The following is a 25,043-nucleotide window of genomic DNA, read 5'->3' as shown; positions in this document are numbered from 1 at the left end:
TTTTTTATATTCAAGTTTTAATTTACATTTTGATATAAGTTCTTATAAATATTTTTTTCTGGTGTTCTGCTGAAGATGGCCTTTGGACATAGGGCCGAAATATCCACTGAATTGAATACCACTGTCTGAAAAAAAAAATGCCTATTATTTCTAAGTTGTTGTTTTTTTGGTTAAAGGCCTAATAACCATTCCTAATAACTATATTTCCAATAAGCCGTCGAATCTAATGAGTTATTTTCAAGTGATCACCATCAATCAGAATTCATCAGAAAAATACATTCTTGCCCTTATGGGTTTTTCAGTTTAAAATTCCTGACCCAAAGTAGCGCGCTTACCAAAAGCTTTTGAATATACAATCGCTGTGATAGGTGAATCTTGTGAAATATATGCATGCAAAAGGAGATTTGATGAATCCCTGTTAGGAGCCAACTAATGCATGGGCCCAAAAAACTTTAGAATAGACCTATGTTCAACAAACCCAGGATGGCTTAAAAGATAAGTTTATTTATTAGTTCTTGGGAACCGCTGTATTTTAAAATCCTCTCAAGCTGATATAAATACAATATGCTATTCTATTCGTATCAAAGAACGCAAATCAGAAAAACAGAGAAATTAGAAAAAATTACTCGTACTATTACATGGTAACTCTTTGTTTATTAAAATAAGATTTCATCACATTAAAAACTAAATCTTTAGAATTGTTGAGCTATTTTGTTCATGGACAAACCTCTCAAAACTAGTTCATAGCTTAAAATTTGACATCTTTTTAGAACCAGTTTAATTACTGCATATCTTTGCAGACCTAAGTAATTGTGAGTAATATGGCTGATAATGAGATTTTTTAATGTTTATCAATTTCTGGGAACGGTAAATTATTCCTTTCAAAATCGAAATCATCTACACTATTATATATTTTAAAATATTTTAATTCATCAGAAATTTTAATATTTAAATCTGAAAAGTGCTCTTCTTGACATGTCTGGTGATAAGTTCTTTTTTCGACGAAATTATTAGCCACTCAGTCAATTTAAACTATTTAAGAACTAAATATTTAGCTTCTTAGTTTCCAAGACATTAATGCCCCGTGATGACGCACTCATTGCTAAAGAGAAACCCTAAGAATTAACGAAATTAATATAAAAATTTATTAGTATGCTTCATTTAATACGTTTATTCATTTGAGGTTTGATAAAACCATGAGCATTTGTGTATAGTTACATATTAGCCATCATGGAGGAGGGATGGAGGATCTTTGCGTTGGTGATGTGAGCATATCAGAAGCATAAGAGGCTGTACATTTATGCCTTAACTTCTCCGTGAGTTACCGGGTGAATCGTCAGGCATTAAATATCTCTATAGCTTAGACTTAGCCCCTTTTTGGCCTGAGTCAGAACTGAAGCTTCTTTTTTTTACGGTGAGGCCTATGCTGAACTCCACTGTGTAATTGAAACTCTTTACAATGGATATAAGTTGTTTTTGCCATGAGTAATAGCTTGGATTACTAATGAGTAATAGCTTGAGTAATAGCCGAAAGTTTGCTTTTTAGTCTGTGCTTTGCCTGACTTAGTCTGACTAGCTGTGCTTTTTATACGAAGTCAAGACAGTTCTTGTTTTTTCAACTGTTTTTCTGAGGTGCCACTCCTTGGATTATTTTGTGGTTGTTTTTTTCTCCCAAGTCAGGGCTTACCTCATTTTTGCTGCGACTCAGGCTTTTTTATTTGAGAATTAGCTTAATTTGTTTTCGCTTAGACATACATACTTTTTGCGTGTAATCAGGGTTTAGCCTTTTTTGCCCAATCGGTTAGCAAAAAAGTTTTCTTGTTTTTGTGCCAAATTTACAGAAAAACGATAATATGCTTTTTCTGTGTGAACAAGTTTACTTTTTCATATAGTCTGGACTTTGTTTGTTTCTGTGCCAAAAATAGAAAAAAACAAGAGCTAAGAGCTCATATGGCACTTGTGACGAGGCGAGAAGAGCTAAGAGCCGAGAGATCATATGGTATGAGCTCTAACAAAATTCTATGAATCAATAGATTGATTTAAAAAGGAAAATAAGAGGCTTAATGCCGGTCAGGATTTAAAATAAGAGCTCTGAGTTACGATGTCCTTCTAAATATCAAAATTCATTAAGATCTGATCACTCACTCGTAAGTTATAAATACCTAATTTTTTCTAATGTTTCCTCTCCCTTTAGCCCCCCAGATGGTCGAATCTGGGAAAACGACTCTATCAAGTCAAATTGACACGCCTATCAATTTTAATCGTCCTAGCACGTCCAGAAGCACCAAACTCGCCAAATCACTGAACTCCTCCCCCCAACTCCCCCAAAGAGAGCGAATCCAGTACGATTCTGTCAATCACGTATCAAGGACATTTGTTTATTCTATCCACCAAGCTTCATCCCGATTCCTACACTCCAAGTGTTTTTCCAAGATTTCCCCCTCCAACTCCCCCCAATGTCAAACGATCTGGTCGGGATTTGAAATAAGAGCTCTGAGACATGAATTCTTTCTAAAAATCAAATTTCATTAAGATCCGATCATCTATTCGTAAGATAAAAATGCCCCAATTTTCACGTTTTCCAAGAATTCCATTTTCCCCCTCCAACTCCCCCCAACGTCACAGGATCTGGTCGGAATTCAAAATAAGAACTTTAAAGCACAAGATCCTTCTAAATATCAAATTTCATTCAGATCTGGTCACCCTTTCGTAAGTTACAAATACCTCAATTTTCAAAATTACCCCCCCCCCTCCAATTCCACCAAAGAGAGCAGATCCGGTCTGGTTATGTCAGTCACGTATCTTAGACAGGTTTTTATTCTTCCCATCCAGTTTCATCCTGATCTCCCCCCCCCCCCCTCAACTGCCCCCCCCCTAATTATGCTTGATCTGATTGAGATTTAAAATAAGAGATCTGAGTTACGAGGTCCTTCTAAATATGAAGTTTCTTGGAGATCCGATCACTCCTTCGTAAGTTAAAAATACGTCATTTTTTCTTATTTTTCAGAATTAACCCCTCCCCCCAATAGATCGGATCCGTTCCAATTATGTTAATCACGTATGTAAGACTTCCGCTTATTTTTCCCACCAAGTTTCATCCTGATCCATCCAATCTAAGCGTTTTCCATGATTTTAGGTTCCCCCACCCCAAACTTCCCCCAACGTCACCAGATCCAGTCAGGATTTAAAATAAGAGCTTTGAGACACGATATCCTTCTAAATATCAAATTTCATTGAGATCCGATAACCCGTTCGTAAGTTAAAAATACCTCATTTTTTCTAATTTTTCAGAATTAACCCCTCCCCCAACTACCCCAAAGAGAGCGGATCCGTTCTGGTTATGCCTTCCACTCTAAGTGTTTTCCAAGATTTTAGGTTCCCCCCCTCCAACTCCCCCCAATGTCATCAGATCCTGCCGGGATTTAAAATAAGAGCTCTAAGACACAATATCATTCCAAACATCAAATTTCATTAAGATCCCATCACCCATTCATAAGTTAAAAATACTTCATTGTTTCATTCTTTCCGAATTAACCGGCCCCCCATTCCCCCCCCCCCAGATGGTCAAATTGGGGAAACGACTATTTCTAATTTAAGCTGGTCCCGTCCCTGATACGCCTGCCAAATTTCATCGTCCTAGCTTACCTGGAAAACCGGGACCGACAGACAGACAGACCGACAGAATTGGCGATTGCTATATGTCACTTGGTTAATACCAAGTGCCATAACAAGCTTTCTACTAAAAGGGAAAATATCAAAACTGAAAATGAACAGAAATTTGTACGTCTTTTAGGGGGGTTGCCCCCTCTTTAACACATCGGTTTTAATGCTAAAATTTTTTGTTCTTTTATAGAAGCTTCTAATTGAGTAACCCTTGTCTTTCAGGAGTTGTTTTAAAAAAAGTTAGGACATACTTCAAACTAGCAAAAGAGGGAGGAAAGAAATGGGAAGAAAAGATTTGTCGAAGAAAATAAGAAATTGTTGGATTAACTGTAAAGATATCTAAATTTTGAGGGTGGCATATTGTGTTGAAGCAGCACAGCTCCTCTTTTTTCATATCTGAAGTGCTGGAACATCGTCGGAACCTTTTTTTCAAATTACAATTTACTCTACATGTTCTTAGGCAATTTTTCCAGTAAAAAAAAAATAATTTATATATTTTTTTATAGCTTTAATTGTTTATGTATGACTCTCTTTGTTACTGTGTTTTATGTCTTTTTTTTTATTTTTTTTTTCTTTGCAGGGCTGACTGAGTTAGACCTTAGTTACAACAAAGTGACTGACGTATCTTTGGAGTCAGCATTTACGTCCTGTTCTTTAAAGAAACTTTCTTTAAGACGCTGCTATAAGGTTTGTAATTCTCTCTCTTTGCCTAGATACATAATTCATACATATATGATTACATATACTCTCAAAACCTCCAAAATTTATTATTTTGCTTAACATACATCTAGACTGCTCAAATCCTCAACTTTTCCATTTAGTTCCCTGCTTCTCTATAGCTTTTGCTCTGTTCTTTAGGATAAAGTTCATCAAAATTATCTGTATAAATGGGGATAGAACGCATCGCTGCTCAGCTCCTGATCAATTCAAAACTAGCCACTAACCCAGTGCCCTACATTAACCTTTGCAATTTTATTTTTGGACATATTACTTGTCAATTTTGCACTTATCACTTTAATGTTTATATTTGGTACACCATACTGGGATAGAATCTTCTTTAATGATCTTTTGCTGGCTGAAGTAATGGCTTGCTCATAATAAAAAAACAACAACAAAAAACTGAGGACTAAAGAGGTTTGATAACACAGACACTTCTCAGTCATTAATATAATACGGACATTCGGCTGATCCATCCTTTCCTCTTCCTAAAGCGACGCTGTTTTTCTCTTAAAGTATTATGACAGGATTTTTAATCCCAATAGAATTATCATTCTAAGCAATTGACTTGCGATAGATATTTACTTGTGTTTCAGCTTTCCTATATTGGGGTTTAGTTTAAGTTTTCTAAAATTGCTATGTACCTTCCTGTTTTCAAAAAAAAAAATACTTTCACTATGTTCAGTAATTTATCTGTAGCTTTGCAACCACCATATTCAAAACTCATTTACCAGACTAACAGTGACGTATTGATTATTGTTTTAATTCTCTAAGTAATGTGTTTAATCCTTCTTCACAAAATAATTCTCTTTTCACTCCCATAGTGTCAAATACTTTAGCAGGATGTGCTGTTCTGACAAATAGCAAAACCTTGCAAGCTTGCAAATGACATAAAAAAGGAACTTGATCACAAAATACTTCAATGTATACAATTTATTTATCAGATTATATAATGATAAATGATGATAAAATATCATCTTTTGAACTGTTTATTGTTTTCTGTCGGTCTTTTATATTATTATATAGTATATGAGTTTTGTTAAAAGTACATAGGGCAGAAATACCCTATAATTTACTGTGTAAAGAACAATAAACCTTTTTTAATCTATTTTTACGCATTCTTTACATTTTCTGTAATTTAATTTTGACCGGTTTTAGATGTAAATTCATTGATGATGTTTGAATTTTTTCGAATTTTCTTCTAATTCTAGATTACTGACTGTGGTCTTGTGAACCTTGCAGCTCAACCAGAATCATTCAAGCGATCTATAGAAGAATTGAATTTGAGTTTTTGCTACAAAGTTACTGACTTGGGTTTGTCTAAACTCCTTCCGGAATTAAAAAGACTACGTGTCCTCAACTTGAAGGTAATTTTTAGTTGGTTGTTCCCATTTTTCAGGATTTTTTTCAATAGATTGTATCTTCGACATTGCTGCATTATTTTATAGGTAGCCTTTACTTATTTAAAACTTCTGTTTATTTACTTTTTATAACTTTTATTTAGTTAAAGAGAACAAAGACAGAGTACCAAATAGAGAAAAAGACTTAAAAAGGGGAATAACAAAAAAGACATCATAGTATTTGTCAAGCCGTTGATGAAGATCACATATTAAACTCTGAACAACTGTTGCATACATAACACTTTAAATATCACTGTATAAGAAGAGTGGGCCACAGATGAAACTGACTTTATGAAACTTTTGTACTGTTTAGCAAGGATTATTTTGTTGAAACTTTTTTATTTTATTTCGATACTTAAGACAGACAATGCTTTCTTTCAAGATGGGAAATAAGAAGCAAACAGGTTTTTTTTTTCATCGTCTAATGGAATGCCCAAGGTAAAGATGTTGTTGTACTGGCTTTATGAAAGAAACACCCCATATGGACCAACGAAGTGGGACGAATTGTTCTTTTGACCAATTGTTGACCGAATTGCTGACCAATTTGACCGAATTGTTCATTGACCAACGAAGCGGGACAAATTCGAAGTGGGACGAATTCGAATTGTTCAACGAATTGTTCCATTTTAAAGGAAGAAGCTCAGATTTTCCACAGTTAAACTCACTACCCAATTTAAAATATTCATTCTCGAGTAAAATTTTAGTTTATTAATTTTAGAATGCTCTACAAATGGTTACTGTTTGGCTCAGGGATAGGGTGTCTCCTACCGAGAGGAGTTTCTCTCGTATTTTGGGATTGGCCACTCCGTCGACTATCCTGTCTCTTAGCATTTCGTCTTTGTATGCATAACCTCATGGTTTCACTAAGATTTTCAAATCGGTAATGTATCTGTCAATGCTCTCCTGCTTTTGGTCCTGCTTTTGGAAGATGTATCATGAGTAGATTTGATTTTTCTTTGGGGCTGCATATTCTCTGAATTTTGTGAAGTGTGTATCAACGTCTTCCTTTTCAGTGTCAGTTTGGTCAAATGTGCTGAAAATTTCTTGCCCTTGTTTGCCTGCCCAGATGAGAAGGTATGCACATCGCTGTTTTGCTACAGTTGTAGTATTAGTACTAGTAGTAATTGTATTGGTATTAACAATATTAGAAACTTGTACTAGTAGCAGCAGTTGTATTAACATATTGCCTTTTGGTCAGTTGAACATATCCTTCATGAAGTACTGGAAGTTTCTACTTAATACAATTAGCCATTGCTATGACGCTGCTGATATATATTCTTCTCAAAATTTCCATCTTAATGCTCTTAACCTTACATGCAGTTGCAATAGAAGTAGTAGTTGGATTAATAGTAGTAGTAGAACTACTAAATGTAGCAGTGGTAGTAGTATTGCTAGTAGTGTGAGAGTTTGAGAGTACTCTTTTGACAATCTCAATTTTAATTTTAGTATTTAATTTAGTTCAAATTTGCTCTCAATATTCTCTAATATTTTCACCTCCATAGACTTAGCCTTAGTAGTACTAGTAACGCAGTAGATATGGTGCCTGTAGGAAAAGTTGTAGCTGTAGTAGTGTATTATTATTAGTCTTAATTATAGTAGTAGCAGTAGTATCAACAGGAGTAGTAGCATGAATGTGTTGCCTTTTGGTCAGTTGAATATCCCCTTCATAATGCCCCGAAATTTTCACTTTGATGCAGTAAGCCCATCGAAAAACATTGCTGATGTGCCCTTTGGACTCAATTAAATATCTTTTTGACTTGAATATTCAAAGGCTTACAAGTTGTTGCAATGGAAGTAGTAGCTTGAGTAGTTTAGTAGCAGTAATATCAGTAAAAGTAGCAGTGTTAGTAGTGGGCATGCACATGTTACCTTTTTGTGAAATGATTTTACCCTAAAAGTAATCTCTATAGTGTAATATCCAAGTTAAGACTCCATCAAATACGCTTTATTACAAACATGCATGCACATTGTGTGTTTTGATTTTGTTCAAATTTCCCTCTTAATATGCATAGCCTTAATTTTACTAGTGTCATAGCAGTAATGGTAGTAGTAGGAACAGTAGTAGCAGCAGCATTAATAGCAGTATTAGCAGACACACGTTGCCTTTCGGTCAGTTGAACATCCCACCCATGATGCCCCAGAAGTGTGGTATGGATACGGAGTCGTTCCAAAAATATTGTTAATACGATTGTATCAGCAATATGTATCCTCAAAGCATGTTTTGATTTAGTTAAACTTTGCCTTCAATATTCTCCTAGCCTTAAATTTTCTCCTAGTATTTTCTCATATCCTTAATTGTACAGTATCATAGTAGGGGTGGTAATAGTAGGAACAGCTGTGGCAGTACTACTACTACTGCTAACTACTCACCACAGCACCAATCCACCTAAGGCCAATACAGCTACGAACGCTCCTCTTCCACCCTAATCTACGCAAAGCCTCCCTCTTTACACCCTCCCTTAAAGTTCCAATTTCTCTTAAATCTTTCTTTACGACATCTTCCTGCTCAAACTGTGGATGACCTGGTTTTCCGTTTAGCCCAAGACGTTTGGCCGAACAGGAAGATCTTTGGCAATTTGTAATAGTGTATTATTAGTAGTAAGAGTAACTGTAATGGCAGCAATAGTAGGTGTACGTTGTGTTTTGGTCCGTTGAATATCCCACTCATAATGCTCCAAAATTTCCTCTTCATACAGTAAGCTGTTCCAAAAATACTGATGATACGCCCGTATCAGCAATCGGTATGCAGATAGTATGTTTTGATTTAATGCAACTTTCCCCTCAACCATCCCTAAAATGTTTATTTCGATATCCATAGCCTTTGTAGTTCTTTCTTCAGAAGCAGTAGTTTCAGTGAGCAGTAGTAGTAGTAGCATTAAATTTACCTGTTGAAGTAGTGGTATTTGTAGTTGTAATAGCGTATAAACGTTGCCTATTTGGCGAATTGATCATCTTGCTTATCATCTCCTGTAAGTTTCAAATTAGTATACTAAGGCATTCTTTAGTTACGCCCTTTTGCCAACCCGTATGCACATAGCGTGTATTAATGTTGCTCAAAATCTTACTCGATATTCTCTGAAAGTCACTGGAATGCCTTTTGTCTTTTGAAAGGAAAGATCAACTATGCCCACATTTCTCAACAACATATTCATATGTAAACAATTAACAATTTCCCTAACTTTCAACCCTTGTCCTGATAGCTGTGTGGGTTTTGACATCTCCAAATGCATAATTACTGAATCTTTCAACAATGTTGAACATCATAGTTGTCTCTAAATTTTGATTGAATATGTTTTGAGAAATGATGAGCGGGGGTGGTGTTTGGGGCTTATTGCCTTCCAATCACTTTTAATACTTATACAGGGCAATAGAATTCCAATTTTTCTAGTCAAATGAGCCCTACTTGAGGTTTATACGACCACCCATAAATTTTTTATGCCAGGGTTGGATCTAGAAAAAATATCTGATGGGGCTACTGAACCAAGGGTGCCGTTGTGATTCTAAATTTTTGGTTCAACCTGCCTAAGACCATAGGTAGGCGTGCCTTGTTTACCTCTCATCCCAGGTAATCTAAAGGTCCTAGGTTAATTTAAATTCTTGGTCATCCCGCCTGAGACTCTAGGCGGGCGTGCCTTTCAAAAAGCTAACAAACAAGTATTGGTCCAATAAGAGAGTCATACTTACTCCCGCTGTGCCCTGCAAAGTTTAATTGTCTCCACAGTGCTTGTAAATAATTCACGGTTTTGGTGTATTTGTTTAATTCTTTCAGAGTTCAAGGCATTCCTGACATCTTGATCCTCTTGCTTGAATGAAGCTAAAAACGCTTCAGCTCTACACAGGTAATTCATATAATACTGTGACTTGGCATATTGTGTAAGTGCACCATCTTTACCCCAAGAAATAGCCAACCATCCTCCGCCACTATTGGAGGTTCTTATTATGACACAAACACTACACCAAAGACCCTCGTGTTCTTGGTGATGGCTCACCACATCCAGGGAAACCGGGCCTGAAGCTCAGTGTTAAGTCGACGAGTAACTTCATCCTACTTTCGTCTTTGTATTGAAGTCGGACCTTCGCCTTGGTTCTTTGCCTTCCATATTTTGTTAAGAAAAAACGTAATATATCCAGATATTAGTTGGTTTGTTTCTTTTAGTATCACTGTGAAACCGAAGTCAGAGTTTCGGCGTGATGCCGGTGTGGAGCGAGGAGAGTGTACTGCTACTTGGGTGTGTCTCTCCATCTGCTGCATCTTGGTTTTTGTATCATCTCTCGATCCTTCTGGTAGCTGATCAGAATGTTTCACTTCAATGTTTGTGTCGGAATCTTGGGAAAAAGTCGGCGGTGACAGTTCGTTATCCTTGGCCAAGTTGGTAGGCAGTGTCTCTTTAGTCAACTCTGTGTGAGAATTAGAGGCAACGGGTAACGGCAAACTTGAAGTTGTCGTCAGAGTCTTTGAATTTAATGAGCATCCATAACTGAGGCAAACAACAGACTTGTGGCATCTGAAAGAAATTTTGTTGTGTTTTTTCTTGTTAAAAAGAAACCCTTTAAAAATCCTAGTGAAGATATGCGACTCAAAATAATTGATATTTTTCTCAACAATCGTCGACCGTAAATCCACAGTGTCTAAGTAAATTTGTTTTTTTGAGTTAGCTTTTTTCTAAACGAATTTATTGGGCTTCATTAATTCTGTCTGATCAGTATATTGACCTCTAGTGCTCAATCAAGTCCTTAATTATCAATCTGAGCATTCCTCTCGTTACAACCACCGAGGTCATTTTTTCTTTGTAAAATTCCCCGTGAAGCAGTGAAAAATAAGAAAAATATTCTCAAAAATGCACCCTAAGTAGAGATACAGAATTTTCTTATGATGATATTGTTCACTTCAGAAATGGATGGTCTTGGATTGTTTGTTTTGTCGAAACACGGTCAAAACGCTGTTTTTACACGTGTATTAATAATTTACATCTTAACTCATTAGTGCCCAACTGGGAACACCTTACTTTAAAAAATTTTATGACTAACACGGTAGCATCTAGGGCAAATTTTAAGCGTCCCTTAAACTTCCATAAAAATCAGAGAAGTTCTCAAATTTTTTTGGACTTGGATTTGGTTTAGTTTCGTTCTCTGGATTTTTTTTTAAATATGGGAAAAAGTATGTTTTTGAAAGCTATCGGTTTCTAATGGAGTACCAGGGAATGCAAGTGGTTGAAACCTCTTGTTTTAGCGTTTTGTTCTTCTATAATTACCACTCTTCGAATCTATGAAATTATTGCACCAAAATATCTACAAATAGAGAATGCATTTAACGGAATGTACTCCCAACTGGGAACGTTGGGTGTTTCGCAGACCTAAAATTTTTCACCTGCTTCTTTGCAGGCCATCACTTCTGTTTTGCAGATGGGTCCCAACAAATGTACTTCTATCAAAGAAGCTTTATGGGTAATAATACAAAATATGGGGGTTTTATCAGGGTAGTCAATGACGAAAGGAAGGGAGACAAGGGCAACAACAAAAATCTGATTAGTCTCCCAAGTTGTCTTGCAGGGACGATAGAGCTTGAGATAATTGATCCTTGTAAATCAGCCAGTCTACGTCGACCTTGTCAATTTGGTTAGTTTCCAACTTTCAAATTATGTTGAGATGACACAGACGACGTTCCAATAGGACTTCGTCCTAGGATGATGGTATTCTATCCTGTATCTTACTACAGTAAGGAAACTCAATAAGATAGAGCATGTGAATTAGCTCTCCCAAATCCCACTCGGCAAACTGAAATATCCAACACCTTTTCCAAAACCCTGTTTATAATGCGTCTCCTCTCCTGGGACCCATCCTCACACCTCTATCAATAACTCCCGAAAACCGTACCCTAACGGGCTCTTCAGAAAGAGAATCGAAAAAAATGTGCCAAAAAATAAAAAATAAAACACAATCTGAAGTTGAAAATCTGCCCTCAGAATCAGTACTTCAACTTGCAAGCAAGTTTAATTTTGATGAATAATTTTCCTCGAAAACGAGGTTTTTCTTATAATTTTATGACGAAATGATTCGTAAACTGATTGTTCGAGTTGTTTCATGTCCAAATCTCTAACAGATAAAGCGCAAAATCTTGGGCGAGGGGGCCACTGGACCAAGGGTGCCAATGTGACTCGAGGTGGGCACTAAGTTGACAAGTTTATTTTATAAAAGATTTAAAAAAGAAAAAAGAACGGAATAAGAGTACCAGAAATATCTTGGGGGAGGCTCGCCCCCTCTGACCCCGTGGCACTGTTCAAATTGCTTTTAACTCTTTCATTCATCTAAATTCAACCAAATTAGCTATGTAATTAAAATAAATAGATGGATAGATTTATTCACACGAAAGCCCTATTGGGCCATGCGCTATTTAATTAGTCACAAAACTTAAATTAAGGATTTAATTGAGGAGGGAGGGGGTTTATTATTAGCCAAAACTTACCTTTCGATTTCTGGATATTTTATTAAAATATCCGGAAATATCCTTCGATCCCCTTGCACATTCAGCCATCAGTCTTCGTCTCTTATCCGTTCTATGCTCCTATCCAGATTGTTTCTTTTTATCCATTTTGAAATCTTGGGGGTCCAGGCCCTCCCCCCTGGCCCCCTGGCCCCCTGGATCCACCCTTCGTATATGCCCCCGGAGCATAAACTTAAAAATCCTTGCCCCTGAGCCCTGGAGGATTTTGTCAACCTTGAAGCGCTGCTATATGTTCTTTGAACTTACTTTCGATACTTATATCTCGAAGAATCAATCAGATGCGTTTAGGTAAAAGAAAATTTCGGGGGAGGAGACGTTGGTTGGCTTCTATCTCTTTTGACTCTTAAAAAGGGAACCAGAACCTTTAGTTTCTAATCAAATGAGCATACTCTAAAGTTTATGCAACCACCCCTTCCACAGAAATCTTATATGCCCCTGGGCATGACTTACAACCATTTCTCCCATTCTCTGGGGTTTCCTAAACCACGAAGACCTTGTTATATGATCTAATGGCTATCTAAAAATTTCTATTTCATATATTTTGGGAAAAGAGGACAATAGGGCACTAGTTAGCCTCCGATAACTTTTAACTCTCAAAAAGGGCTTTAGAACTTCTTATTTCCAATCGAGCTTGTCCCTTCACCTGTTCCGCCAAAACCTTATATGTTGAGAATGGGCAACTAGTATAACTTATAGCCCCTGCCCTTGAGGGCTTAGGAGGTGGAGAAAGTTCTCAACCTCAAAGACTTAATTCCAAAAAGCCCAAAGACCTGTCAACCATGTTGAACAAAATGGCGATCTCAAAATTTTGTTTCGATATGTATGGGGAAATAGTGATCATGAGGGGGGGGGTTGATTGCCCTCAAATCGCTTTGACTCTAAAACAGAGCACATGAAGTTTCAATTTCAATCGAATGAGCGCCTTTCGAAGATTATATGACAATCCCTACTCTACGCTGTGCTTTGGTCAGAAGAAAAGATTATATTGTCCTAACATCGTTCTTTACTGAGGCAGGGCAATTGCTCTGCTGTAATTTTCGCTACTATTGATTTACTAATGGGAATAGTCAATTAACACTTGACATATCTTCAAAGGCATTGAAAAATGGAAAAACAAAGTTTTGAATATTAATTGTCAAATAAAAGAGTAAATGTGGTAAAAAATTAAAAATGAATACTTCATATTCCTGCTGTTAATTTTTTTACATATTATTTTACAATTTAATTGTTTTACATTTTCCACAAAAAAAAAGAAAAGATAAAAAAGGTGAAAGCATTGAGAAGCATTTTAAATTAATGTCGATTTTGTTTAATTGCCATATAATTTTTGTCTCTTTTTTTGAAATCATGAGCTTAATTTTCTCTCCTTCTTTCCAGGGTTGTCGTGAAGTGACTAGCAAAACGCTCGAAACTGTGAAGACATATTGTCCAAAGCTTCGATACCTAGGTATGTCAAATTTATCTGACTATATGTTAGATAAACCCAATTTATTGGATACTCTGCCGTTACTGAAATTGGATACCGACCTTGATGATGACTATTACAGTGATGGTAATTCCTGGAACTCCGGCGATTCCTAAGATTACTGCAATATTATTACTCTGATGATGAAGATTACTTCAATATTTTTTTTCTTGTAATTTTTTGTTGTCCAATGGCACTGTCTCGCAAGCTATGCTTTTGCTGTGCTTTCAGTATAATATTTCATTGTTTTGATAATAAAATTTGCTCTACTGCTACTAATCAATAACCTGTATTATTTTTACTATATTCATTTTAACTTTAGCAGTGAAGGTAGTTTTTAGTATAACGGTCTTTCAAGCTGATACTGTCTTATTTGATTTTTATTCAACAATAAGTTGTGGCTGATCGTTTTATATAACTATCTTCTAAATTAATGTATGTTGTCCTTTTTTGTTTACATCACTACAAAAGAAAGTTCTGAATACGAGTAAATTGTTCGAATCATCAAAACTTTCTACAGTTTCCTGAAAAACCAAATAGAATTAAGATGCCTTAAGAAGCTACATAGGAAGCATTTTAATATAGAAAAAAAAATCGAAACTCATCTCCTACAATCTGAAAAAAAAAATTGTTCAATAGCAGCCTTGCAGACAAAGGGTTTCCTGTGGTTGGTGTTGCCTGAAAAAATTTATTCTAGTGCCCCTTCCTGACTCAAGTATAAAGCAAAATTAAAGACAAAAATTTGATCAAAATGGGTAATCCTCCAGCCCCTCAAGTCACGGTGCACGGAGCAAATGTCCAGGTTTCCCCTCCCTCCACTTTTTGAACTGCTTGCAGATTATTCAAAATTACGAGTTACTGGAATAGTATCAGGGTGTATCAAATATATGTCAGTTTAGGAAATAAATTGTCAAATTGAAGACAACCATAAGTATATAAATGAATACCAAAATAAATTCTTATAAATAACTTATAAATAAATCAGATGTAGATCATCAGTTAACTTATGCACCAATCCCTAAACAAGCCACAGGGGAAGTCAACTCTTCCTCTTCGTTTTGCTCGTTTATAGTTTCTGCTCCAGTTTTATTGTTGTTCCTCTTCGTTTTGGGTCTTATTTATTTGGTCATAATGATTTATGGCAGTTTTAAGCTTGAAAAATTATTTGACTATTTCTGCTCATCTTCGGATGAATTTAGTTCTTTAATTTGCTCTGAAAAAATTTGTGTTATGGATTTCAAAATTAACAAGTATTGGTAATGGAGTCTTCTTTATTCAAATAATATTTTAAATCTTTTCTGTTTTTTCTATAAGAATCCGAATTTTTGCCTGCTATATTTGTGACTGACGAAAATTAAAAAAAAAATTCTAATAATATATGCCCCATAGAAAATTTGGATGACTTACTTGACTTAAGTCCCATCGGGCCTTGGTGGTCGTCTCAGGGCCTCTCTCCTCACAAGCGAATGTATTTGTCGCCTATACTGCTAGTGCCCCAAATCCTTTCAACACCAGTTACTGGAAGATAGGTTTTTGAGAGACCAATGATGTCCCATTTATATTGTTGATTTCTCTTACGAGTAGATCCTTCTTTCCTTCCTTAGCCAGGGTCCTTACATATAGAGTTCCTATTGCCAAAGTTGTTAAAGGGGTGGAGGGGGGTCCGATTCAGGATTTGTTACGTTGGAAATTGTAGTTGCGGTTTAGCCGGTCGTCAGGCTATCAATAAGCTTTCCAGCGGACCCGGTCGTCACCTCGTCAGCTACTCCAGATGCTGTAACTGGTTCTTCGGTTTCCTGGACGCGGTAGAAGGTTCGTTGGTAGCCCCGGAAACGGTAGATGGTATCGCATGGTCGTCGGATAAAACCCCGGACGCGGTAGCATTGGTTCTTATATGTTTTCTTGTCTTCATCATTATATAATTCGAGAGCAATATCTGAGAAGAAAAATGCTCTGTGAAGAAAGGTGCCAGGTGCCTGAGGGAAGGTTTCCAGGAATCTGAACGAACATAGTATGTTTTTGTACAGTTTGACATCTCATTTTTCGCTGAAAAAAAAAGAAGAACAAAAAAAAAAACTTTGTTGAAGCCTAAAGTTTAACCTAAATGTGCATAGTGTGATTTGGTGTAGCGCAGCCACCTCCTCAAAATGCCCAGAAAGCCTCGGCTTCTCTAAATGTCCTTTAAATTGCTTGTGGGGGGTGTTGAATAAAATCAAAACGCTATATACTTGCAGATAGTCATAAGAATTTTTCAATAATGTCTCGGGAACAGCCTAATAAGTTATTAAGTTAAAACTTTTCAAGTATGTTGAGGGAGGTGTTAAAGTACTGTAAAAGTCATATCTACGCTACAGCTATTGCTGGTACTTCTACTAAATTTTCTTCTCTTCTCTTTTCTCCTCTTTTTCTGCGGATGCTCTTATTGAAACTAGAGGTATTAAGCTGAAACTTTTAGGCATTGTTTGGGGGGACGTTAAACTAAACCGAGACACATTATGTGTAGGCAGGTTATCAAAAAGGAACACCAGCAATATTCGAGGTTCACCTTAGGCTATTAAGTCAAAACTTCTGGAGGAAAGGGTGGGGGGTTGAACAAACCAAAGACATTGTTTGTATGCTACTGATACGACCTATTATTACTATTGTTTCTGCCAAGTGTAAGAGCGCCAGCATTATAGGTTATGAATATAGCGTTTCAAAAACATATTCTGTGTATTAGGTTGAAATTTTCAGTACATGTTGAGGGGAATGCTGAATTAATTAATAGGCACTATGTGTATACTGTTAATTGTACTATTACTTTTACAAAGGCGTAGGTTACAAAGGTTGCAACTTTCATTAAATCCTATAGTGATTGAACTAGATCAAAACTCAGGTTATCAATAGAACATAATAGTAATATCTTCAGAATGTTAACTTGTAACTTTCAGGACATGGTCAAGGGGAATATTGAAATAATCAAAAGGTAATATATGCATTCTATTGCTAATGCTATTACTGTTACTACTACTGTTACTAAGGCTAAAGTTACAAATGTGAAACTTTCATGAAACTCTGAGGTGGGTGTTTAGCTTAATAAAAACACTATGTTTATGCAGGCTATATTTAGAGTATACCATCAATATCGTATGAGCGACTTGGAGTGTTAGATGGAAACTGTTAGGATCTATTGATGGGGAATCGAGGTAACATAACAACAATAGCTTATGTGAATAATATTGCTACTACTACTGACTCTATTAGTACAACTGTAACTACTTTCGATATAGCTAATGGTAAAGGGGTAGAATTGCCAGGGATGTTCCAAAATTTGCTTACTCCTACTATTGCCACCACTACTACTCAATGGATATTAAGCCAATCAAAAGAGACTATGTGCATGCTGCTATTAGTAAGTAAGATGAGCATATTATTACTTCTGCTACGACTACTATTGAGGGTAAGGCTATAGGGGTGAAACATTCGGAGAATTTTGAGGATGATGGTAAAATAAATCAAATCACACCGGCATGCTGTTTGTCAAAATTGTGCATCAGCAATATCCATGAAACGGCTTAAGATATAAAGTTGAAGCTTTCAGACCCTGTTGAGAGGGATGTTGAACTAAACAAAAAATACTATTTGTAAGCTACTACTGCAACTACTAACTTCAACTACTGTCACCTCGACAACTTTAATTACTCGCGACTGCGACTACTTGTGACTGTGACTGAATATTTGCAACAGCAACAACTTGTGACTTAAGAATTTCACTACCTGTGTCTACGATTACTAAAAAGTTTGATTATATGCGACTACTAGTACATAATTATTTGCAGCTAAGAAATACACTATAGAATCGCAGAGCGTCTGACGATGAAACTAAGCTCATCACTCGTATAGTGGACTTGGAACCCCCTTTCACATTCTCTAGACGTCATTAGATCGTTTGAATAATTCGAACGGCTAGATAATAATTACTCTACTGGCCAGTGGTTCAATTCTGGCATTAAATATCTTGTGTTTCATATTATTCGTCTTGGCTCTTTTCCTCACATTTCAAACGAAATTAAGATCACTATGTGTTACTTGATAACGTGGCCTAACTTCATCTTAAAACATTTAAAAATGTGATTTTGTTTAGAAGCTAATGTAATTAATCGTACTATGGAGCGATATATCATGCTCTTATTAGGTATAAGCTTAAAAATTGTGTTATATTATTAAGAGTGAAGTTTAACATATTTTCGACAAACTATTGCGAAAAAATTGGCTCGTGATTTGTCTAGTTTTTAGAATTTGTAACACTAGCTTTTTGTGAAATACATGAAATTGATGTAACAGACCAATATTGTGATGAGAGAAAATTCAATAAATAGCAGTAAACAAAATATTAGATAATTTATTAAGGTTTCAGCAGCCTTTTACCAGCCTTAAGAAAGAAAGAGAGAGAGAGAGAGATTTTATATGAGAGAGAGATAGGTTTATGTTAGGGTCAAATTTGATTATAATTTTACTTTTAATTTTCCATTTGCATGACTTTGATGACATAAAATAGTGGTAATCAGCCAAATAATACACGCAAAAACCAAATGAAGTTAAAATGAGAGAAACAGCACGACAATAAAAGAGCAGGGAATATTTTTGAAATAATGCATGTTTTGATTTTGGCTCTCAGCACATAAATAATTTAAACACAATTTGTATATTAATTTTTTTCGGCTAAATGGCTTTCTCAGAGTTTTAATCGGAAGATTCTGAGAAAAAAAGGAGTGGGGGAGGGGGCCTGGTTGCCCTCCAATTTTTTGATTACTTAAAAAGGCGACTAAAACTTTGAATTTTTTACAAACGTTTTCATTAGTAAAAAATATATATATAACTTACGAAATAACTTGCGTAACGAACTTATATTCGTATGTCTTTATTACGTATATGACGGGGCTCACCCCCTCGTCAATGCCTCGCTCTTTGCACTAAAGCTTAAATGTTGTCCCAATTCTTGAAGAATGACCCCTGAATCACAAAGGCCGTAGAAAAAAAAGTTGAAATTACAAAAAATGCTTTAGCGTCAAGTGCAAGGTATTACAAAGAGGTGAACCCCTCATATGCGTGATATTTTCTGTTCGTTTAAAGTTTTAATGCTGCTCCTTACTTTCAGTTAAAAAAAAACTTTTCATATTTATTTTTTCATTGTATTTTTTAAATAATGCTAGAAAATCCTGCGCCACCTTCATTGAAGTTCTCTTCCCCCATGGCAAATTCCTCCATAGAAAGATCCTCCCACGTACCCAGCCCCCTCAACTCCCCCCCAAACCAAAAAAATGACTATATGTAAACACTGGTCTAAGTTTGTATCTGTTAGCCCCTCCCACGGGGACTTTGGGGGAATAAGTCGTGCTCAATTTCATTGTTTTTAGGTTTTTTGACTATGGTGAATAAAATGGCTATCTCAGAATTTTGATTTGGTGACCTTGGGAAAAAATGAGTGTGGTAAGGGGCCTAGGTGCCCTCAAATATATTTGGTCACTCAAAAAGGGCACTAGAACTTTTAATCCCCGCTAGAATGAGCCCTCTTGCAATATTCTAGGACCACTGGGTCGATAGGATTACCCCTGGAAAAAAGAAGAAAAAATAAGCTGAATGCGATGGTGTGAATTTCGTTAAGATTGTATGACTTTTAGGGGGTGTGTCCCCCTATTTTCTAAAACAAGAAAAATTTTCTCGGGCTTGTAACTTTTGATGGGTAAGACTAAACTTGAGGAAACTTATATATTCAAAATCAGCATTAAAATAAAATTCTTTTAATGTAACTATTGGTATCAAAATTCCATTTTTTAGAGTTTGGGTTACTATTGAGCCGGGTCGCTCCTTCCTACAGTCCGTTACCACGAACTGTTTGACAGTTGCATAAGTTAACAAACAATCCTTATTCCGTCAAAAAACACCTAAATATTGAAGAAAACATTTGCAAAATAAACAGACATTTCCCATTACGTGACATACAGGTGTACTATAACATTACGTAAGAGCCACGTTTTCAGGGTTTTCCTTAAGGTTCACCCATTAAGGTGTTGTGGAATAGATTGGGCCTCCACTACTGCCAACAGACCATCGTTGGTTTATTGGGTTGCTGATTAAATGTTTACATCTACAGATTTGTCTTTTATTTTGGATATTTGTCAAAGGTAAGGAGCATTCTTTCCATAAAATACGTTTGAGCGAAATTATAAAAGACTATTGAAAAGATTTTATTTCAGTTTAATTATTTTGATACAATTATAAAAAGTATTATCTTTCTAGTAATACACGCAAGTAGTGTTTAGCTATATTCTAGGAGTCAATGGTCAGACTCTGAAGCAGTGCTCTTATTTGTGTTTTTTATTCAACAGAATCTATTTTATTGGCTTTTCTTTGTGCGTTAGTTTTTCAAAACATTACCGGATAATCAAAATAAGTCATTTAATAATTAAGATAATTCGAAAGAACTTATAAAATAAACCACACACTTAATTTATAATCATAGAAGTTCTTAAAAAACACAGCAATTCAGCACTGTATTTAACTGAATGTTAAGTTTCAATATTGTAAATATAAAAATAAAATTGTTTTCTGTAGCTTGCAAATGACAATGACCTTAGGTTTTCAAACTTATGGTAAGAGAAAAGGACAGCAGCCAAACACCTGTTTATGCTAATTTTCGTTCATTTTAAGCTTGGCTTGATTATTCATTTTAACTGGTTTATAATTTATTTATTCATCTTGTCACTAAATCTATTTATTTGATAAAATAAAAAAATAACTTAGAATTCCGTTTAGCCAAAAATAATCAAAAATAAAGTCAAATAATTTTCAAGCGTAAAACTACCACAATTTACCATTAATTAATAAAGAAAATCAAAATTAACAAACATTACAATAAATATCCGAGTCAAACTGAAAACTAGCAATAATTACATTGGTAGGGTTTACAAGCCCCATGCCTTCTCAAGATTGGAACATAATTTGTGCTTTACTGAAGAAAAAATAATAAAAGTATATTCTTATTACGTATATGAGGGGGTTTGCCCCCTCTTTAATACCTTGCTCTTTACACTAAAGCTTAAATTTTGTCCCAATTCTTTAAGAATGACCCCTGAATCACAAAGGCCGTAGAAGAAATAGATGAAATTACTAAAAATACTTTAGCGTAAAGAGTATGTATTTAGGAGGAGACAAACTCCTAATATGCGTAATAATTTCTGTTTGTTTTGTTTTAATGCTGCTCATTACAATTAGTTGAAAACACTTTCTCATATTTATCTTTCCATTGTTTTTTTTTTGTTTTAAATAACATTAGAAAATCCTGCGCCCCCTTCATGGAAATTCTCTCCTCCCATGAAAAATTCCTTCGTGGAAAGATCATCCCTTGTAACCCCCTCCCCTCAACTCCCTCTCTATCCCAGAAAAAACTCCTCTGAAAACTTCTGTACACTTCCCAATAACCCTTACTATATGTAAACACTGGTCAAAGTTTGTAACTTGTAGCCCCTCCAATAGGGACTGAAAGGGAGTAAGTTGTCCCCACAGACATAATCATTAGGTTATTCGACTATGCTGAATAAAATGACTATCTCAGAATTTCGACCCATTGACTTTGGGAAAAGAATGAGCGTGGGAGGGGGTCTAGGTGCCTTCAAATATTTTTGGTCACTTAAAAGGCACTAGAACTTTTAATGTCTGTTAGAATGAACCCTCTCGCAACATTTTAGGAGCATTGGGTCGATACGATCACCCCTGGGGAAAAAAATTCGCACCCGTAGACAGAAGGAGAAAAGGAAGACTGTTTTCCTACATTAGTGATTAATATAGATCAGCCCTCTAATGAGGCCTTAACCCTACTCATCCATACAATCACATAGGTCAAACATCATAACCATGCACAATCAACCATAAAGAATAATCCATGGACAGGCAGTCATGTCGTCAGTAAGTATAAGTCGTCATTTACCAAACATTAAAAACAGTAAAAAAAATAAATAAAAAATTAAAAATAAAGGCAAATAATTCAGTGGCAACAACCCAAAACAAGGGCTCATCATAGAATACACACTTGCCTATAGGATTTCGGCACTTTAAATTCTCTACCCAGGCAAGTAGCATGCCTACCACAAATTCCCTATGGTATCCCCGTGTTAGGTATCACCCCCAAAATATATGCCTATGAAAAAACTGTAGAACAGCCAAGTAACACCAAAACAAGCTAATCCTACCTTAGTTCTGGCTCTCATGTATTTAAGTTACCAATTCACAATCTATATTAAAACTAAACAATTATTCAAAGTTTTTCATTATGTCAAAATGTCTCTATTAATGTAAAGATGACCTAGATAAAAATCAAGGAAATAAATGTAAAGAAGACCATTTAAAACGACAATATATATAAAATCCTCCGGAAATCTACTGTCAAAAATTAGGGACATGCCAAATTCGGTAACAAGGAAAATCAAAATTAACTAAAGATTACGCTAAGTATTTGAAGATAATTCTTTTAGTATTTATTTTAAAAGTTCGTTATAATGAAAACAAATTTTTTAAATTGCGACTGATATAAGTTAATTTATTTGCAGAAAAACCTCTTAAAATCAAATTTTGGCTTAAAATTTTATATCTATTTTTAAAATCAATATAATTGCTACAAATCCTTGCATATCTAAGTAACTGTGAGGAAAATGCCGAATATGTGATATTTGAGTGTATATTACTTTCAGGAAACGGGAAATTAATCACTTCAAAATCGAAATCATCCGTTTTATTATACATTTTAAAGCTTAATTTATTATTATCAGAAATATTAATATTCAAATCTAAGAAATGATCTTCTAGATCAGTGCCATGACTAGATTCAAAAGTAAGCTATGATGGATATATATTTTTAGAAATATCAATGAATTCCTTACAATTTAAAACCAAAAGTTCATCTAAATATCTTTTATTATTTGACAAAACATGTTTTAAATTACTTGGATTATTCTTATCTATCATATATTTATATTCGAGTTGACTTAAAAACAAGTCAGCTATAAAGGGGCTGGCATTCCCCCCCCCCATGGGAATTCCCGCAATTTGCTTGTACAAATTACCATTAAATCTTATATAAGCATTATATAAAACAAATTCTAATAAATCAAAAGTCATACTTAAGCTGTAACATCTCGAGTTAACTGTAGTCTTAAAGCAGTTTGTCCATATAGCTTTCCTGTTATAAGTGTCTATATTTAAGAATCTCTTACTAGAAGAGAGGAAAGATTTCTTGATAACCGTTTTTAAATTATTAAATTATTAGTATCTATTAGTATTAAAATCCCATTTTTTAGAGTTTTGTTTACTAGTGAGCCGGATCGGTCCTTACTACAGTTCGTTACCACGAACTGTTGGATTTTGGCAACCCTCTAGGCCTGGTAAAAAAAATGACACTTTTGCTCTACCGATGCAAAAAAGTGATTTTCCTTCTTTCTGAAGGTGGAGAACTGTAGCTCCTTTATGCATGATTTTTTACATTGACAATGGTACACTCCTCATATTTATATAACACCATTTTTGGAGGTTTTTTAACCTGTTCTTTAAATCAATTTAAATATCTTTTTTCGTAATAAACTTTTACTTTTAACATGAACCAAAGTAATAATTGCCGTTCCTGAATCACCACTATACGGCATTTTTATCATAAGGTAGCTTTTTTAACACATTTAATAACTCGTAGTCAGCATTGGCTATGATTACAGACAAAAGACTTTTGTAAATCTAAATAATAATTTTTGCTGGGGTATTTTAGAAGAACGTTGTAACAATGGGGAAAACGTGATGCGCCCCTAACAGTAAAAAATTTTGAAAAGTACACTGCTCTAAGCCAATTAGCATAAAACACACTTTCTCTCTTCGTACCAACTGTAACTAACGACACTAAGTGTCGTTGAAAGAATTTCAAAGATTAAAAGTTTATAAATAAGGAATTCAGACGGATTTTCACACCAAAGTCATGCGTAAACGGTCTTGTAGAAAAGCTTTATTGATTTTTTTCCGATTTGGTTAATTAATCATCACGGATTTTCCGGTTTCTTACTACTATTTTGATTTTTCCATACGACAAACTTATATAGGCTAGGGTAAAATTTAATGCAGAGCAAGAGTCTACCTAGCACTGCCAAATTTACAGACCGATTTTTTTTACGCTGCCGAATTCACTCCGTAAGATTGTAAACTCTTAAGTTATGTTAGTGTGAGAGGTTCTGTGGCGTAATGTGAAAGAGGCATAATGAAAAACCCATTTGTTTTACAGGTAAACTAGATTATACTTTTTATCCCAAAAAATATTAAAAACCGAAAGACGTGCTTTTAGTGTAAAAACACACTTCAATTCTCTGCTTCAAATTATTCCCTTGCTGGAAAACCTCTTAAGACAACGTCTAAGGCCTCCATGACAATCTTAGGGAAAGTACCACTAGAATTGCATAGCGAAAATCGTATCTAATGGCTCTTCTGTATTGAAAAGAAAAACCTAATTTAAGAGTACGTTGAAAATATTGCTCTTTGAGCTATAAAGGACAGTGAAAATTAAATCTGAATGTTTAAATTTGTTAGACGGTAATTTAAATAACCACATAGGGGTTGAAAATTAAGAAAAACTCTTATTCTATTTTAAACTTTGAAACCTCCAATTGCGCTTATTCAATTTCTGTTCACAGCTTGCACCAAAAAAAAGAAGAGAAACATGGATGAAAAATCAGTAAATAAAAGCTACAAGCAAATGGCCTCAAACAGCTTAAGAATGTATGCTTTGGAGGTGCAGATGTAGTTGACATTGAGATGTAGATGTTTTTGATGTGATATAAGATGTGTTTTATTAAAAGATATAATTATTGCTCTTTGAGAAATATGAAAATATATGAAATATATGAAAATATTGCTATTTGAGCTATAAAGAACAGTGAAAATCAAATCTGACTGCTTAAATTTGTTAGGCTGTAATTTAAATAACCATATTGGGGTTGAAAATTAGGAAAAACACTAATTCCATTTTAAACTTTAAAACCTCCAATTGCGCTTATTTAGATTCTGTCAACAACTTGCATCAAATAAAAAAAGAAGAGAAACCTGGATGAAAAATCAGTAAAAGAAAAGCGACAAGCAAATGGCCTCAAGCAGCTTAAGAATATATGCTTTGGATGTGTAGATGTAGTTGATTTTGAGATGTTGATATTATTGATGTAGATTTGATTTGATGTGTTATGAGATGCTTTTGACTAAAAGATATAGATATTTTAAATTACACGTAATATCT

General features: G+C 35.1%; 1 protein-coding gene and 1 long non-coding RNA gene across 3 annotated transcripts in view; both read left to right on the top strand.

Moving 5' to 3' along the window:
- LOC136035711 (F-box/LRR-repeat protein fbxl-1-like) overlaps positions 1-25,043 on the top strand; it is a 100,788-nt gene that overhangs the window by 21,260 nt on the left and 54,485 nt on the right. The window contains exon 4 of one of the 2 annotated variants that reach the window (XM_065717660.1): positions 1,184-2,135. The exons of the other annotated variant lie outside the window; for it this stretch is intronic. Within the exon in view, the coding sequence (XP_065573732.1) occupies positions 1,184-1,200 (17 nt within the window). The 3' untranslated portion in view covers positions 1,201-2,135. Of the gene's footprint in view, positions 1-1,183; positions 2,136-25,043 lie in introns of those variants that run through there. 2 annotated transcript variants of the gene reach the window in all.
- On the top strand, positions 5,471-14,257 carry LOC136035712 (uncharacterized). The gene is made up of 2 exons (XR_010619502.1): positions 5,471-5,747; positions 13,660-14,257. It is a non-coding gene; the product is annotated as an uncharacterized LOC136035712 (long non-coding RNA).

Source organism: Artemia franciscana, chromosome 14 (assembly GCF_032884065.1).
Source record: "Artemia franciscana chromosome 14, ASM3288406v1, whole genome shotgun sequence".
Classification (NCBI taxonomy): domain Eukaryota; kingdom Metazoa; phylum Arthropoda; class Branchiopoda; order Anostraca; family Artemiidae; genus Artemia; species Artemia franciscana.
This window is presented reverse-complemented; position numbering and strand designations above follow the sequence as displayed.